The sequence below is a fragment of the Pongo pygmaeus genome, chromosome 2 (genome assembly GCF_028885625.2).
Source record: "Pongo pygmaeus isolate AG05252 chromosome 2, NHGRI_mPonPyg2-v2.0_pri, whole genome shotgun sequence".
Classification (NCBI taxonomy): Eukaryota; Metazoa; Chordata; class Mammalia; order Primates; family Hominidae; genus Pongo; species Pongo pygmaeus.
The window spans coordinates 41,725,627-41,741,018 of NC_085930.1; the positions used below are offsets into that span (position 1 = coordinate 41,725,627).

General features: G+C 38.4%; 1 protein-coding gene across 9 annotated transcripts in view; it reads right to left on the reverse strand.

Moving 5' to 3' along the window:
- MORC1 (MORC family CW-type zinc finger 1) overlaps nucleotides 1-15,392 on the reverse strand; it is a 169,201-nt gene that overhangs the window by 115,949 nt on the left and 37,860 nt on the right. The window contains exon 1 of one of the 9 annotated variants that reach the window (XM_054481557.1): nucleotides 33-411. The exons of the other annotated variants lie outside the window; for them this stretch is intronic. Within the exon in view, the coding sequence (XP_054337532.1) occupies nucleotides 33-49 (17 nt within the window). The 5' untranslated portion in view covers nucleotides 50-411. Of the gene's footprint in view, nucleotides 1-32; nucleotides 412-15,392 lie in introns of those variants that run through there. 9 annotated transcript variants of the gene reach the window in all.

Consider the following 15,392-nt stretch of genomic DNA (forward strand, 5'->3'; position numbering starts at 1 on the left):
CTCACCTGATAAAAGAAACGGAAAGAAGTTACCTTGGGATGTTTAGCATTATTTGAATCCTTTCTGGGTCTCCTGATGTTAAATTGCTCTTAGAACTGGTAGCTCTTTCTTCTGACTCTCTTCAAAACGGACACATATTTATCATTTGAAGGTAAAAAAGTCAAAAGTAATTCAGAGCCAACTTTGAGAATTTGAGAAATATTGTGAGAGATAAAACCAGCTAAACATATATATACACACACACACACACATATATGTGTGTATATATATACATGAACACTAATACTTCTACCTTTTAATAGCTCAATTTATTCACTCATTCAGTATCTAGTTAAAGGTAAATATTCATAGCATGCATGTTGGGGGATCTTCAAGGTCTCCCCTATGTTAGGAGATTCACTGTAAGGACTCATGGGCCTTAGCACACAATTGTACTCATGCCTTCGACATCACAGTGCTGTAGTGAGGACACACAGTGGCTCACAAGGGAAAAAAAATAGGTGGAGTCTGGAGCAATCTGTCTGCTAGCTGTCCTACATTCTCTCCTTCTCATGAAAGTTCACATACAGCATACTTTTCTCCCAGCTATAAAAATGCAGCAACATGTGTGTGATGTTTCCATCTAGGATAGCTTATTAGAGACTTAGCATCCAAGGTTTTTATTGGGAAGCTAGCCACACAGGCACCTTTGGCCCAGCATGAAGCAAAGTTCCAGAGTCCCAGAAGGAGAGGAGGTTTGCATATAAGCCATATGGTTTGCATATCTAGACAGAGCAAGCCACTGTTATCAGCTAGGAAAGGTTTTATGTCATTGTAGGAAACTGTTTACCAGGCAAGTTCCCAAAAGCTGGCCACAGACCAATTTTGCAAGCAAGCCTTTCTAAGAACAGACACCTGCAATTTAACCCTTTTCTCTCACATGCCTATTTTTAGAAGTTCCTGTTTATTTGTGACAAATAGAAGGGTACTACCTCTTATTTGTGATGCTTTTAATAAAAAGAAGACAAAGAGGGCTAAATATAAAACCTGTAAGTGAAATGGGCCACCTCATTATAAACGTCAAACTTTTTAATGGGATGCATAAGATCCTTCATGGTCTGACCCCCACTTAATTCTCCAGCCTCATCTCGTCTTCAGCCTGGCCATTTAGGACCACTCTCAGTTCTCCAGCCCTGCAATCATGCTTTCTTATCCCCAAGGCTGGCATATTCAGTTCTTCAGCCACTCCTGCTTGGCGCACCCCTTTTCACCCTGCGGTATACAACTTGAAACTGCACTTTCGAAGCCTTCCCTTGGCCCTGAGAGAGATGAAGTGCTCTCCTTTGTGCTCCCCTCCTTCTGTACTTCCCGCCGTCAAGGCACCTGCCACTCAGTCCTGTCATCCTCTGTCTATGCATCTGCATCCCCAACTGGCTGTGAACTCCATGCAGCTAGCGCTCTCATCAATAAAAATATGTTGAATAAATGACAATCATTCAGGACTTCCCTGGCTTAATTTGGAATAAACAACAGAGGGTTCCTTATGTATGCAGGATTATCTTCAATGGCAATGCTACCAGTCTTTACAAATAAAGCCGTCCACTTAGCAAAGGGAGATAAAAATATGCTAAATAGTCAGGATATCTTCAGAAGATGAAAGGAAAAAATACTATTACTCCACACTCACCAGGAACTGTTTCCATGTATTCTTCAAGAGTATTTCTTCCTGTTTCCTCCTAAATACCTTTGTTTCCTGTCTCCTTACACTTTGTCAGAAGTGTCCCGATCTCTATCTTTCTCTCTCATTTTCTATGTAACTGGCTATGATAAGAAACTGAAGAAAGGAAGAGACAGAACAATCTCCCTCAACACACACACACACACACACACACACACACGCACACACACACAGAGTCACAGGACAGATGCGGGGAAAGAGGAGAGTATTTCAAGGCAGAAACCAGCTTCATAGTCTGTGGATATAATAGGAGGGCACGGAGTAGAATCAATGCTTTTGTCCCCTGCTCAGCACTGGGTATTCTTAACAGTCTCTAATTTAGCCCCTACCTGTGGCTGTGCTTTCTGTGTGGCCTCTTTCTTCTCCCAACCTGTCCACAGTATTCTGCTGCTGTTTTAAATGCTGCTCCATGTGCCATGCATCATGGGTGGAGCAATGTGTTGCAGTCATCAAACTGTGTTAAGGGCAGTGAAGGAGCCAGAAACTAATGTTCTGTGGCCAAGGCCACAGCTCCTTATCTGCTGATTCGGATTCTCTGTGGCTGGAGTCTGGAAACATGAGGTTTTTAAAGCTACCCAGGTGATTCCTTTGATTCTGCCAGGTTTGGACACCACTGCCTACCTGACCTAGTGGACAGGGTAATATGTAAGGCAGGTTGCCACAAAGAGGGGAGGAGAACAGTCTCTCACAGGTGTTTGGACCTAGACATGAGCTGAGAAATACAACCCCTCCATTATTCACACTGGGCACACAGACAACAGACCCCCATCTAGCCCAACAACTAAGCTACTTTTCCTGGGTTGAGAAAATGACTCTAAACTGCAGACTAAATTAGGTCCCTTTTGCAATATCTCAGAAGTGCCATATTTTTATTCACGAAAATATTACATAACCATAATTGTTTTCTAAATTACTCAAGTCCTTACAAAATCTCTGAAGACTTTTTGAAGTTGAAATTAACAGGGTTTGTATTATCTTGAATATAAACAAGTGCATAAAGATTTTTAACTAGTTTAAATTCTGAACTTAGAAGGGGGTAACTAAATTTAATATTAGGGTAGATTATACCTACGAGAAATGTCAACTCGAAGAAGTAATTTTTTTAAAAAAGTTATAAGCTACACAAAGTAATGAAAGTGCTTCTTTTGTGACAATCACAGTATGGCAAGCAGCACATTAGAACAATTTGAAGCTATAACTTTTGATGTGTTCCTGGGCAGCTCAGTTAAGACATAAAAAGTAGAGACATGGAATGCTGCCCAATGACTGTCAATTTAGAAACATGCTGGCAACGTGGCACCTAATTTTAAAACATTACCTAGCACAAAATTTCAACTGCATTACTCTGTATTATATCATCGCTCTCAGAGCTGTTTTTTGGATGGGTTTTTCTAGCTGCCTGAGATCGATCCCGAGCCATGGCGGATTTCAGGGATGTGGCAAGCCCCTTTGATGACAGCCAATTGCATGGCATGCCTTTTTTACTAGGGGCTGTCCTTTTTTCTAGTTTCTTACAAAGTTGAGTGATTAGTATTTGTAATGTTTTGAAGATAGTTAAGTCACTGAAAGCAACATGAGCACACAAAAATAATATGCAAAAGAGACAGGGTGAAATGGACACATGGTCCTGACCTCCAAAAAAGGAATCAAGAAAGATGATATAAGGGGTGATCTGGCCTCACAGTTTGGACCTCGAAAGAGATTTCAAAGGTAACAGAAGTACTTTACAAAATCTTTTAAATTCCCTCTCTCACCCTAACGATGATCTCCAATAATCTTCAAGGATGAAGGACAATGGAACTGACATCGAGAGTCCAAACACCTTACAGTGAAAGCATTTGTCATGTCCTTAGAAAATTATCTAGACAATGACATTCAAATCAATTTACTTGAATGTAATTCATTTTTTATTTGCTATGCACCAGACACTGACTTACTTTCCACAACATGCTAGTAAGCTAGAAAGAGGTGTTGTAGGAAAAAGTAGAATGAGGGGAATTGTGGGGGTTACTAAAATGTACAGAGATTTTCCATGTGCCTGGTACTGTGCCTGTTCTATTTAAACAGCTTCCATATGAAGTAGATGATGTTACAGCCTTATTTTATAGATGGGAACACAGAATTTCGGACACTGAAGATAACTTCCCACTAGAATTAAAGCTCTCCCAACAGAACTCAAGTCACTCGATAGCATATCAACCTAGAGTTCTGGTCTCTTCAATTTGCTCCTACAGAACTGAATTCAAAGATCTGATGTCCATCTTTTCCAGTTCTATACATATGTCACTGTACAAAGTAAGTCATATGGCAGTAGACAATCAATATCTCCCAGCCATTCAATTACACCTAATGTCTCTGCTGATAGATCATGCCATTATGCAAAATAATATCCTTTTGGAAAAATGAAGACATTTACAGATTCAGGCTAGTAGACTAAGAATACATATTATTCTCCTGCTGAAATTCAAGGAAGACTATTAATAGTGTGAAGAATAAGAAAACTGTATGACCCACTGACAGACACACAATGGGAATTATTAAAAGTTAAGAGAAAATATTTGCCCATGCCTACGTCCTGAATGGTATTGCCTAGGTTTTCCTCTAGAGTTTTTATGGTTTTAGGTCTTATGTTTAAGTCTTTAATCCATCTTAATTTTTGTATAAGGTGTAAGAAAGGGGTCCAGTTTCAGTTTTCTGCATATGGCTAGCCAATTTTCCCAACACCATTTATTAAATAGGGAATCCTTTCCACATTGCCTGTTTTTGTCAGGTTTGTCAAAGATCAGATGGTTGTAGATGTGTGACATTATTTCTGAGGCCTCTGTTCTGTTCCACGGGTCTATATATCTGTTTTGGTACCAGTACCATGCTGTTTTGGTTACTGTAGCCTTGTAGTATAGTTTGAAGTCAGGTAGCATGATGCCTCCATTGTTCTTTTTGCTTAGGATTGTCTTGGCTATAGGGGCTCTTTTTTTGGTTCCATATGGAATTTAAAGTAGTTTTTTTTTTTATTCTGTGAAGAAAGTCAACGGTAGCTCAATGGGGATAGCATTGAATCTATAAATTACATTGGGCAGTATGGCCATTTTCATGATATTGATTCTTCCTATCCATGAGCATGGAATGAAAACACCAAAAGCAGTGGCGACAAAAGCCAAAATTGACAAATGGGATCTAATTAAACTAAAGAATTTCTGCACAGCAAAAGAAACTATCATCAGAGTGAACAGGCAACCTACAGAATGGGGGGAAATTTTTGCAATCTATCCATCTGACAAAGGGCTAATATCCAGAATCCACAAGAAACTTAAACAAATTTACAAGAAAAAAACAACCTCATCAAAAAGTGGGCAAAAGATATGAACAGACACTTCTCAAAAGAAGACATTTATGTGGCCAACAAACATACGAAAAAAAAGCTCATCATCACTGGTCATTAGAGAAATGCAAATCAAAACCACAAAGAGATACCATCTCACACCAGTTAGAATGGCAATCATTAAAAAGTCAGGAAACAGATACTGGAGAGGATGGGGAGAAATAGGAACACTTTTACACTGTTGGTGAGAGTGTAAATTAGTTCAACCACTGTGGAAGACAGTGTGGCAATTCCTCAAGAATCTAGAACCAGAAATACCATTTGACACAGCAATCCCATTACTGGGTATACACCCAAATAATTATAAATTATGCTACTATAAAGACACGTGCACACGTATGTTTATTGCAGCACTATGCACAATAGCAAAGACTTGGAACAAACCCAAATGCTTATCAATGACAGACTGGATAAAGAAAATGTGGCACATATACACCATGGAATACTATGCAGCCATAAGAAAGGATGAGTTCATGTCCTTTGCAGGGACATGGATGAAGCTGGAAACCATCATCCTCAGCAAACTAACACAGGAACAGAAAACCAAATACCACACATTCTCACTCATAAGTGGGAGCTGGACAATAAGAATGCATGGACATAGGGAGGGGAACATCACACACCAGGGCCTGGCGGGGGACTGGGGGCTACGGGAGGGATAGCATTAGGAGAAACACCTAATGTAGATGACAGGTTGATGGGTGCAGCAAACCACCATAGCATGTGTATACCTATGTAACAAACCTGCACGTTCTGCACATGTATCCCAGAACTTAAAGTATTAAAAAAAAAAAGTTAAGAGAAAATCCTGAAAGTTCTCCAGAGGAAAAAAATAAGTAATTTACAACAATTTGGTAATCACGTTTCTATCAGACTTCTGATCAACAACATATATTCAAGAAGTCAAAGAAGCAAATAGTTCTAAGGGAAACTATTTTTGAACCAATATTTCTATAACCATTTAAACAAATATTGAAGTGGAAGGGAAAAATAAAGACACTTGTAGAGATACAAAGCTTCCAACAGACTCTGAAAGAATCATTTAGGGATATAATAAAGCAAATTAACTAATAAATCCAAGAAAGAAGATACAGGATGGAAGATACAGTAGTAAACAAACACACAAAAAACAAATCTTATAATTTAGTCTGAATAATTGTTCATGTCTGATGTAATAAAAATGTGTAATTAAAATCCTACAAAAAATAATTTTAAAAGGTGGAACTGGAAAGGAAGAAAGATAAATGCATACTAAGACCATACCTTATTTGTGAAATGAAATACACACTAATTAACTCTATAGTTTGATAATAAAATTGTAAGTTTAGACATGTTTATTAAAAATGTAAAAGTAATCCACTGAAAGTATATAATGGAGCAACTAATTTGCAAATCATTAGAATGGAAAAAAATAAACTTTTCCTTTTGGGAAAAAAACCACAACTCAATTATTATCAAAAAGAGGGGAGAGAAAAAATAAAACAGAACAAAATAAATTAAAAAATAAGAAAGCTCAAATAACAACAAAAGAAGCAAGGCAAATACAAAGTATAAGCAGGCAGAGCAAGTCCAGCCATAGCAGATGTCACAGTAAGTGTGAATTAGCTAAAAGACAGAAGCAGTTAGAATAAGCAAAAAAAAATCTACTTATATGCTGTTTGCAAGAGACAAATCAAAATCAAAATATCACTGCTGGAAAGAAATTGGTGGCAAAATACATAGTAGGAAAATGTTAACCAAAAAAAAGCAAGTATAGAGAGATTAATATTAGACAAAAAAGAAACGAAGTGGGAGAAATAACAGACACAGGTGGGTAGTGTGTATTAATAAGAGCTTCACTTAAGATGACACGTAAGTCACAATCTAATGACTCACAAAAATAGATAGCAAAAACTAGTAGAAATACAAAATACATGTACATAGCAATAAATATTGCAGAAGATTCTAACATACTGCTCTCAGAAACCGAGCAATGAAGAAGAAAAAAAGACATAGAAGATTTGAATACTTAATTAAAATATGTATGTAAATGAAATGGATCCAGCTCTGTCCCTATCAGAGATTCACTTTTAAAAAAATGTTTAAGACATAAGGCCATAAGAAAATCTGAACAGATTTCAAAGAGCAGATATAATACAGGCTAGATTCTCTGACCACCATACAATTAGAGCAACAATAAAAAGATACCTGACTCCTCTCTCCAAAAAGCAAACCTATGCACTAGTAGATTTTTTAAAACATTTTTAAAAAGCAACTCTTGAATAACAGGAAATCAAAATAAAGCTATAAGCTATTTAGAAATAAACAACAGTAAGAGTTCTATATTTTGAAACCTGTAGAATACAGCTATTATATAATGCAGAGGAGAAATAAGAATCTTATTGTTTAGATTAGAAAACGAAATTTAAAGTCAATGAATAAAACACATACCTCAAGGAAGTAGAAAAAGAAAAATAAACAAATCCAAAAAAGATATAAGAAAATAAAGAAATGTAAAATAAAAGTAATCCCAGCAGACTTAATTTTAAAAATCCAAAACGGTTTTATTTTTAAAGTCAATTGAAGTAAATTTCTTTGGCCAAGAAAGAGAGATGGCAGAATACACGATATAAGAAGAAAAAGTGAACAAAATCTATCAGAGGAAAACATAAATTTTATAAAAATTCCATGTCAACAAACTGGAAAATATAAATAAAATGAATGTTTTTATAAGAAATTATAAATGACAAATTTAAGCCCCAAAATTCCAAAATCTGAATAGAATAGCAGTCCTAGCACCATTAAAAAGTAATAAAAGAAATAAAGTAATAAGGCAACAAGATTTCCAAGGAAGTTCTAAAAAATCTATGGACAGACAAGACTCACTTTACATAAACTCTTCCAAATAATAGAAATGGGGGTAGAAATTCCCAACTCATTCTATGAGGCTACCATAATTTATATACCAATCAATACTAAATAAGGAAATGATAATAAAAGCACAGTTACAGCCAGTATCATGTGCAAACATAAAAGCAAAAAATTTAAAGGATCAACAAAATGAACACAGTCACGTAAAAGAATAATACATCATGATCTTGTTGGGTTTATCTGAGGAATGCAAAGATCACTCAACATCATAAACTCTATTATAATAAAACACTACTTTAAAGGAGAAAAACAAAACTAAATCACTTCAACAGATGTCAAAAAGCATTAAAATTAAAACCTGTAGAATACGGCTATTATGCAGAAAAGAATAAGAATCACATTTCCTCACGCAAAAAATAAATAAAACAAAATGTACTCTATAAATTGAAAATACATTTCTCAATTTCACAAAAGCCATTGATTAAAAAGAATAGTAACTAGAACAAATGTCACATATAATAGTCAAACATAAAAAATGCCATTATGACAAAAACAAAGCAAAGAAGCATACCTGCTATTACCACTTCTATTTAACTAGCCAACTAAATTAAGAAAAAAGAAAAAGGATGAGTAATAGAACACACAAAATCACAAAGCTGTCCTTATTTGCAGATGATAAGACTATACAGAAAATCTAATGAAAACTATTAGAATAAAAGAGTTCAGTAAGTGGTCAGATATAAAATCAACAGGAAACATCAATGGTTTTTAACAAATGAATAATTAGAAAAGCAATGGAGGAAAAAAATCTTATATGAATACCAAGAAGAGTCATAAAATACCCAAAAATATACCTAACAAGAATATACTAGAGCTATATGAAGACGTAATAACAGCTAACAATCATTGAGTACATATTATGTGTCAGGTAGCGTCCTAAGCACTTTTCATGTCATAAATCACTTAATCTTCTCAACAACCCCTGGATATAATACTATTATTTTTATCACCACTATTTGCAGATACGTAAATGAAGTCCTGTGAGGCTAAATTCCTTTCCCATATCATGTATTAGTCCATTTTCACAATGCTGATAAAGACATACCTGAGACTGGCCAATTTACAAAAGAAAGAGGTTTAATTGGACTTACAGTTCCACATGGCTGGGGAAGCCTCACAATCATGGCAGAAGGCAAGGAGGAGCAAGTCATGTCTTACATGGATGGCAGCAGGTAAAGAGAGAGAGTTTATGCAGGGGAATTCCTCTTTTTAAAACCATCAGATCTCGTGGGACTTACTATCACAAGAACACCACAGGGAAGACTTGCCCCCATGATTCAATTACCTCCCACCAGGTTCCTCCCACAACATATGGGATTTCAAGATGAGATCAGGGTGGGGACACAGCCAAACTATCACCATAATAATACAGCTTATAGAACTATAAACTGAACCCAGACAGTCCTTCAAAGTCTTGTTTTTAATTACTATGATACACTATGATGTTATAAAACTCCACTCAATTATATAAAAGAAGACTGGAATAAGAATCAACATATAAGTGTGTCAGTTCTCTCCCATTTGATTATAAATTCAAGGATCTACCAATCAAAATCCCAAGAGCATTTTTATGATAAAACCTGAAAAGCTGATTTTTAAAATTCAGATAAAAAAAGAATATTTGCAAGAATAGCAAATAATGACTTTTAAAAGAACAGTGAAAGAAAGGCTTGGTATTTGCCCTTCTAAATATCAAAACACATTATAAAGTCTGTAGCAATTAAATTCTAATAGGGCAGGAAGTGAAATATATATCATTGAAAAAGAATACTTCGTCCAGAAACAGAACCATGAATGATAAAAATTTAGTTTATAGTACTGATTTATTTCACATAAGTGGAAAATGCTGAAATATTTCATAAATACAGATTTATTAGAAAAACATTAAATTAAACCTTCACCCTCCATGTACACACACTTCGCACCATATTCAAAAACAATCAGGATAGATTAAAAGACTATACAGAAATAAACTAAGATTTCTAGAGTAAATTATAAGAGAATACATCTAAATCATGGTTAAGGAAAGCATTTTTGAGCTGAAAATTACAAAATAAGAAAAACATAAAGAAAAATGTTGACAGATATGAGCTCAAAAAAATTGAAAAATTTTACAAGACAAATAACAATGCTAAAAGTCAAGTTGAGAGACTTCTGCTTCCAAAATGGTGGTGTAGAAGTAGAAGCAAGCTGGCTTCACATTCCCCACAACAGAAAACCAGAAACAAATATACAATGCCAAAACTAACACCAGCAATACCACAGAACTCAAATATCAGGATGGGAAAGTTCCCAGAGCATAGAGAAATGAAAAAATTCTTAGCAGATGGTACAAAAATCAAACTATTTTTTTTTTTTAGACAGAGTCTCACTCTGTCACCCAGGCTGGAGTACAGTGGCACGGTCCTGGCTCACTGCAACCTCCGCCTCCCAGGTTCAAGTGATTCTCCCACCTCAGCCTCTAAATAGCTAGAACTACAGGCACGTGCCACCACGCCCGGCTAAGTTTTGTATTTTTAGTAGAGACGGGGTTTCAGCATGTTGGCCAGGCTGGTCTCGAACTCCTGACCTCATGATCTGCCCACTTCGGCCTCCCAAAGTGCTGGGATTACAGGCGTGAGCCACCACGCCCAGCCAAGAATTGAACTTTCATACCCATGATGATCTTTCCCCCAATCTGCTTATCTTCTAATATGCAGAAAATTTCCTCCTGACTCACAGTTTCTATACCAGAAAAAGTGAGAGCAAGGTGAACAACCAGCTTCCTCACTACCCTGGGTTCCCCAGCAGGGAACCCTGCTTCAATCCACAAGAAGCCTCACAAGTGCCTGGAAGGAGAAACGTCCTTGAGGACAGCAGGAAACTACTGTCCTCAGCCCTAGAAACTGTGCTAGGTAACTCAGACAAATCAAGTGGCCGTTCAGCAGCATCACACTGCAGGAAGTATGTTCCACAGGTCCCTTGGGCACAACCCCCAGCCAACCTTCCCACACTGCTGGGAAATCCCCCTTAGGACCTTCCCTATTTAGGACAGGGCAGTGCTCTGATGATTTACTAGAGCCAAGGCCAACCTGGGTTACAGCACCACCTAGTGCCAAAAAGAAGGCAGCAACCTAGGAGAACAATTAAAAAAAAAAAACAGGTAAATTATGAATAATCTTCAAGCAAATATACCCAACAAAAACAAAACAAAACAAAAACCAGACAGAGAACACTGGGAGAGGTCATTAATCCTTCAGTGCAAAGACATAGATGTACATCCACAAAACACAACAGCAGAAAAGCAGGACCTGTCCAAACACAGCAAGGAATCAGTGACTGACGCTAGTGAAAAAGCAATATGTGAGCTCTTGGATAAACAATTAAAAATAGGGGAGTGGAGCCAAGATGGCTGAATAGGAACAGCTCCGGTCTACAGCTCCCAGCGTGAGCGAAGCAGAAGACAGGTGATTTCTGTATTTCCATCTGAGGTATCGGGTTCATCTCACTAGGGAGTGCCAGACAGTGTGTGCAGGACAGTCAGTGCAGCACACCGTGCGCGAGCCAAAGCAGGGCGAGGCATTGCCTCACTCGGGAAGCACAAGGGGTCAGGGAGTTCCCTTTCCTAGTCAAAGAAAGGGGTGACAGATGGCACCTGGAAAATCGGGTCACTCCCACCCCAATACTGTGCTTTTCTGATGGGCTTAAAAAACGGTGCACCAGATTATATCCCGCACCTGGCTCGGAGGGTCCTATGCCCACGGAGTCTCACTGATTGCTAGCACAGCAGTCTGAGATCAAACTGCAAGGCGGCAGCGAGGCTGGGGGAGGGGCGCCTGCCATTGCCCAGGCTTGCTTAGGTAAACAAAGCAGCCAGGAAGCTCAAACTGCGTGGAGCCCACCACAGCTCAAGGAGGCCTGCCTGCCTCTGTAGGCTCCACCTCTGGGGGCAGGGCACAAACAAAAAGACAGCAGTAACCTCTGCAGATGTAAATGTCCCTGTCTGACAGCTTTAAAGAGAGCAGTGGTTCTCCCAGCACGCAGCTGGAGATCTGAGAACAGGCAGACTGCCCCCTCAAGTGGGTCCCTGACCCCTGACCCCTGACCCCTGAGCAGCCTAATTGGGAGGCACCCCTGAGTAGGGGCAGACTGACACCTCACATGGCCGGGTACTCCTCTGAGACAAAACTTCCAGAGGAATCATCGGACAGCAGCATTCTTGGTTCATGAAAATCCGCTGTTCTGCAGCCACCGCTGCTGATACCCAGGCAAACAGGGTCTGGAGTGGACCTCTAGCAAACTCCAACAGACCTGCAGCTGAGGGTCCTGTCTGTTAGAAGGAAAACTAACAAACATAAAGGACATCCACACCAAAAACCCATCTGTACATCACCATCATCAAAGACCAAAAGTAGACAAAACCACAAAGATGGGGAAAAAACAGAGCAGAAACACTGGAAACTCTAAAAAGCAGAGCGCCTCTCCTCCTCCAAAGGAACGCAGTTCCTCATCAGCAACGGAACAAAGCTGGACGGAGAATGACTTTGACGAGTTGAGAGAAGAAGGCTTCAGACGATCAAACTACTCCGAGCTACAGGAGGAAATTCAAACCAAAGGCAAAGAAGTTAAAAACTGAAAAAAATTTAGAAAAATGTATAACTAGAATAACCAATACAGAGAAGTGCTTAAAGGAGCTTATGGAGCTGAAAGCCAAGACTCAAGAACTACGTGAAGAATGCAGAAGCCTCAGGAGCCGACGCAATCAACTGGAAGAAAGGGTATCAGTGATGGAAGATGAAATGAATGAAATGAAGCGAGAAGGGAAGTTTACAGAAAAAAGAATAAAAAGAAACAAACAAAGCCTCCAAGAAATATGGGACTCTGTGAAAAGACCAAATCTATGTCTGATTGGTGTACCTGAAAGTGATGGGGAGAACGGAACCAAGTTGGAAAACACTCTGCAGGATATTACCCAGGAGAACTTCCCCAATCTAGCAAGGCAGGCCAACATTCAGATTCTGGAAATACAGAGAATGCCACAAAGATACTCCTCGAGAAGAGCAACTCCAAGACACATAATTGTCAGATTCACCAAAGTTGAAATGAAGGAAAAAATGTTAAGGGCAGCCGGAGAGAAAGGTCGGGTTACCCACAAAGGGAAGCCCATCAGACTAACAGTGGATCTCTCGGCAGAAACCCTGCAAGCCAGAAGAGAGTGGGGGCCAATATTCAACATTCTTAAAGAAAAGAATTTTCAACCCAGAATCTCATATCCAGCCAAACTAAGCTTCATAAGTGAAGGAGAAATAAAATACTTTACAGACAAGCAAATGCTGAGAGATTTTGTCACCACCAGGCCTGCCCTAAAAGAGGTCCTGAAGGAAGCGCTAAACATGGAAAGGAACAACCGGTACCAGCCGCTGCAACATCATGCCAAAATGTAAAGACCACCAAGGCTAGGAAGAAACTGCATCAACTAATGAGCAAAATAACCAGCTAACATCATAATGACAGGATCAAATTCACACATAACAATACTAACTTTAAATGTAAATGGACTAAATGCTCCAATGAAAAGACACAGACTGGAAAATTGGATAAAGACTCAAGACCCATCAGTGTGCTGCATTCAGGAAATCCATCTCACGTGCAGAGACACACATAGGCTCAAAATAAAAGGATGGAGGAAGATCTACCAAGCAAATGGAAAACAAAAAAAAGGCAGGGGTTGCAATCCTAGTCTCTAATAAAACAGACTTTAAACCAACAAAGATCAAAAGAGACAAAGAAGGCCATTACATAATGGTAAAGGGATCAATTCAATAAGAAGAGCTAACTATCCTAAATATATATGCACCCAATACAGGAGCACCCAGATACATAAAGCAAGTCCTGAGTGACCTACAAAGAGACTTAGACTCCCACACAATAATAATGGGAGACTTTAACACCCCACTCTCAACATTAGACAGATCAACGAGACAGAAAGTTAACAAGGATACCCAGGAATTGAACTCAGCTCTGCACTAAACAGACCCAATAGACATCTACAGAACTCTTCACCCCAAATCAACAGAATATACATTTTTTTCAGCACCACACCACACCTATTCCAAAATTGACCACATAGTTGGAAGTAAAGCTCTCCCCAGCAAATGTAAAAGAACAGAAATTATAACAAACTGTCTCTCAGACCACAGTGCAATCAAACTAGAACTCAGGATTAAGAAACTCACTCAAAACCGCTCAACTACATGGAAACTGAACAACCTGCTCCTGAATGACTACTGGGTACATAACGAAATGAAGGCAGAAATAAAGATGTTCTTTGAAACCGACGAGAACCAAGACACAACATACCAGAATCTCTGGGACACATTTAAAGAAGTGTGTAGAGGGAAATTTATAGCACTAAATGCCCACAAGAGAAAGCAGGAAAGATCCAAAATTGACACCCTAACTTCACAATTAAAAGAACTAGAAAAGCAAGAGCAAACACATTCAAAAGCTAGCAGAAGGCAAGAAATAACTAAAATCAGAGCAGAACTGAAGGAAATAGAGACACAAAAAACCCTTCAAAAAATTAATGAATCCAGGAGCTGGTTTTTTGAAAGGATCAACAAAATTCATAGACCACTAGCAAGACTAATAAAGAAGAAAAGAGAGAAGAATCAAATAGACGCAATAAAAAATGATAAAGGGGATATCATCATCAATCCCACAGAAATACAAACTACCATCAGAGAATACTACAAACACCTCTACGCAAATAAACTAGAAAATCTAGAAGAAATGGATAAATTCCTCGACACATACACCCTCTTAAGACTAAACCAGGAAGAAGTTGAATCTCTGAATAGACCAATAACAGGATCTGAAATTGTGGCAATAATCAATAGCTTACCAACCAAAAGGAGTCCAGGACCAGATGGATTCACAGCCGAATTCCACCAGAGGTACAAGGAGGAACTCGTACCATTCCTTCTGAAACTATTCCAATCAATAGAAAAAGAGGGAATCCTCCCTAACTCATTTTATGAGGCCAGCATCATCCTGATACCAAAGCCTGGCAAAGACACAACCAAAACAGAGAATTTTAGACCAATATCTTTGATGAACACTGATGCAAAAATCCTCAATAAAATACTGGCAAACCGAATCCAGCAGCACATCAAAAAGCTTATCCACCATGATCAAGTGGGCTTCATCCCTGGGATGCAAGGCTGGTTCAATATACGCAAATCAATAAGTGTAATCCAGCATATAAACAGAACCAAAGACAAAAATCACATGATTATCTCAATAGATGCAGAAAAGGCCTTTGACAAAATTCAACAACCCTTCATGCTAAAAACTCTCAATAAATTAGGTATTGATGGGACGTATCTCAAAATAATAAGAGCTATC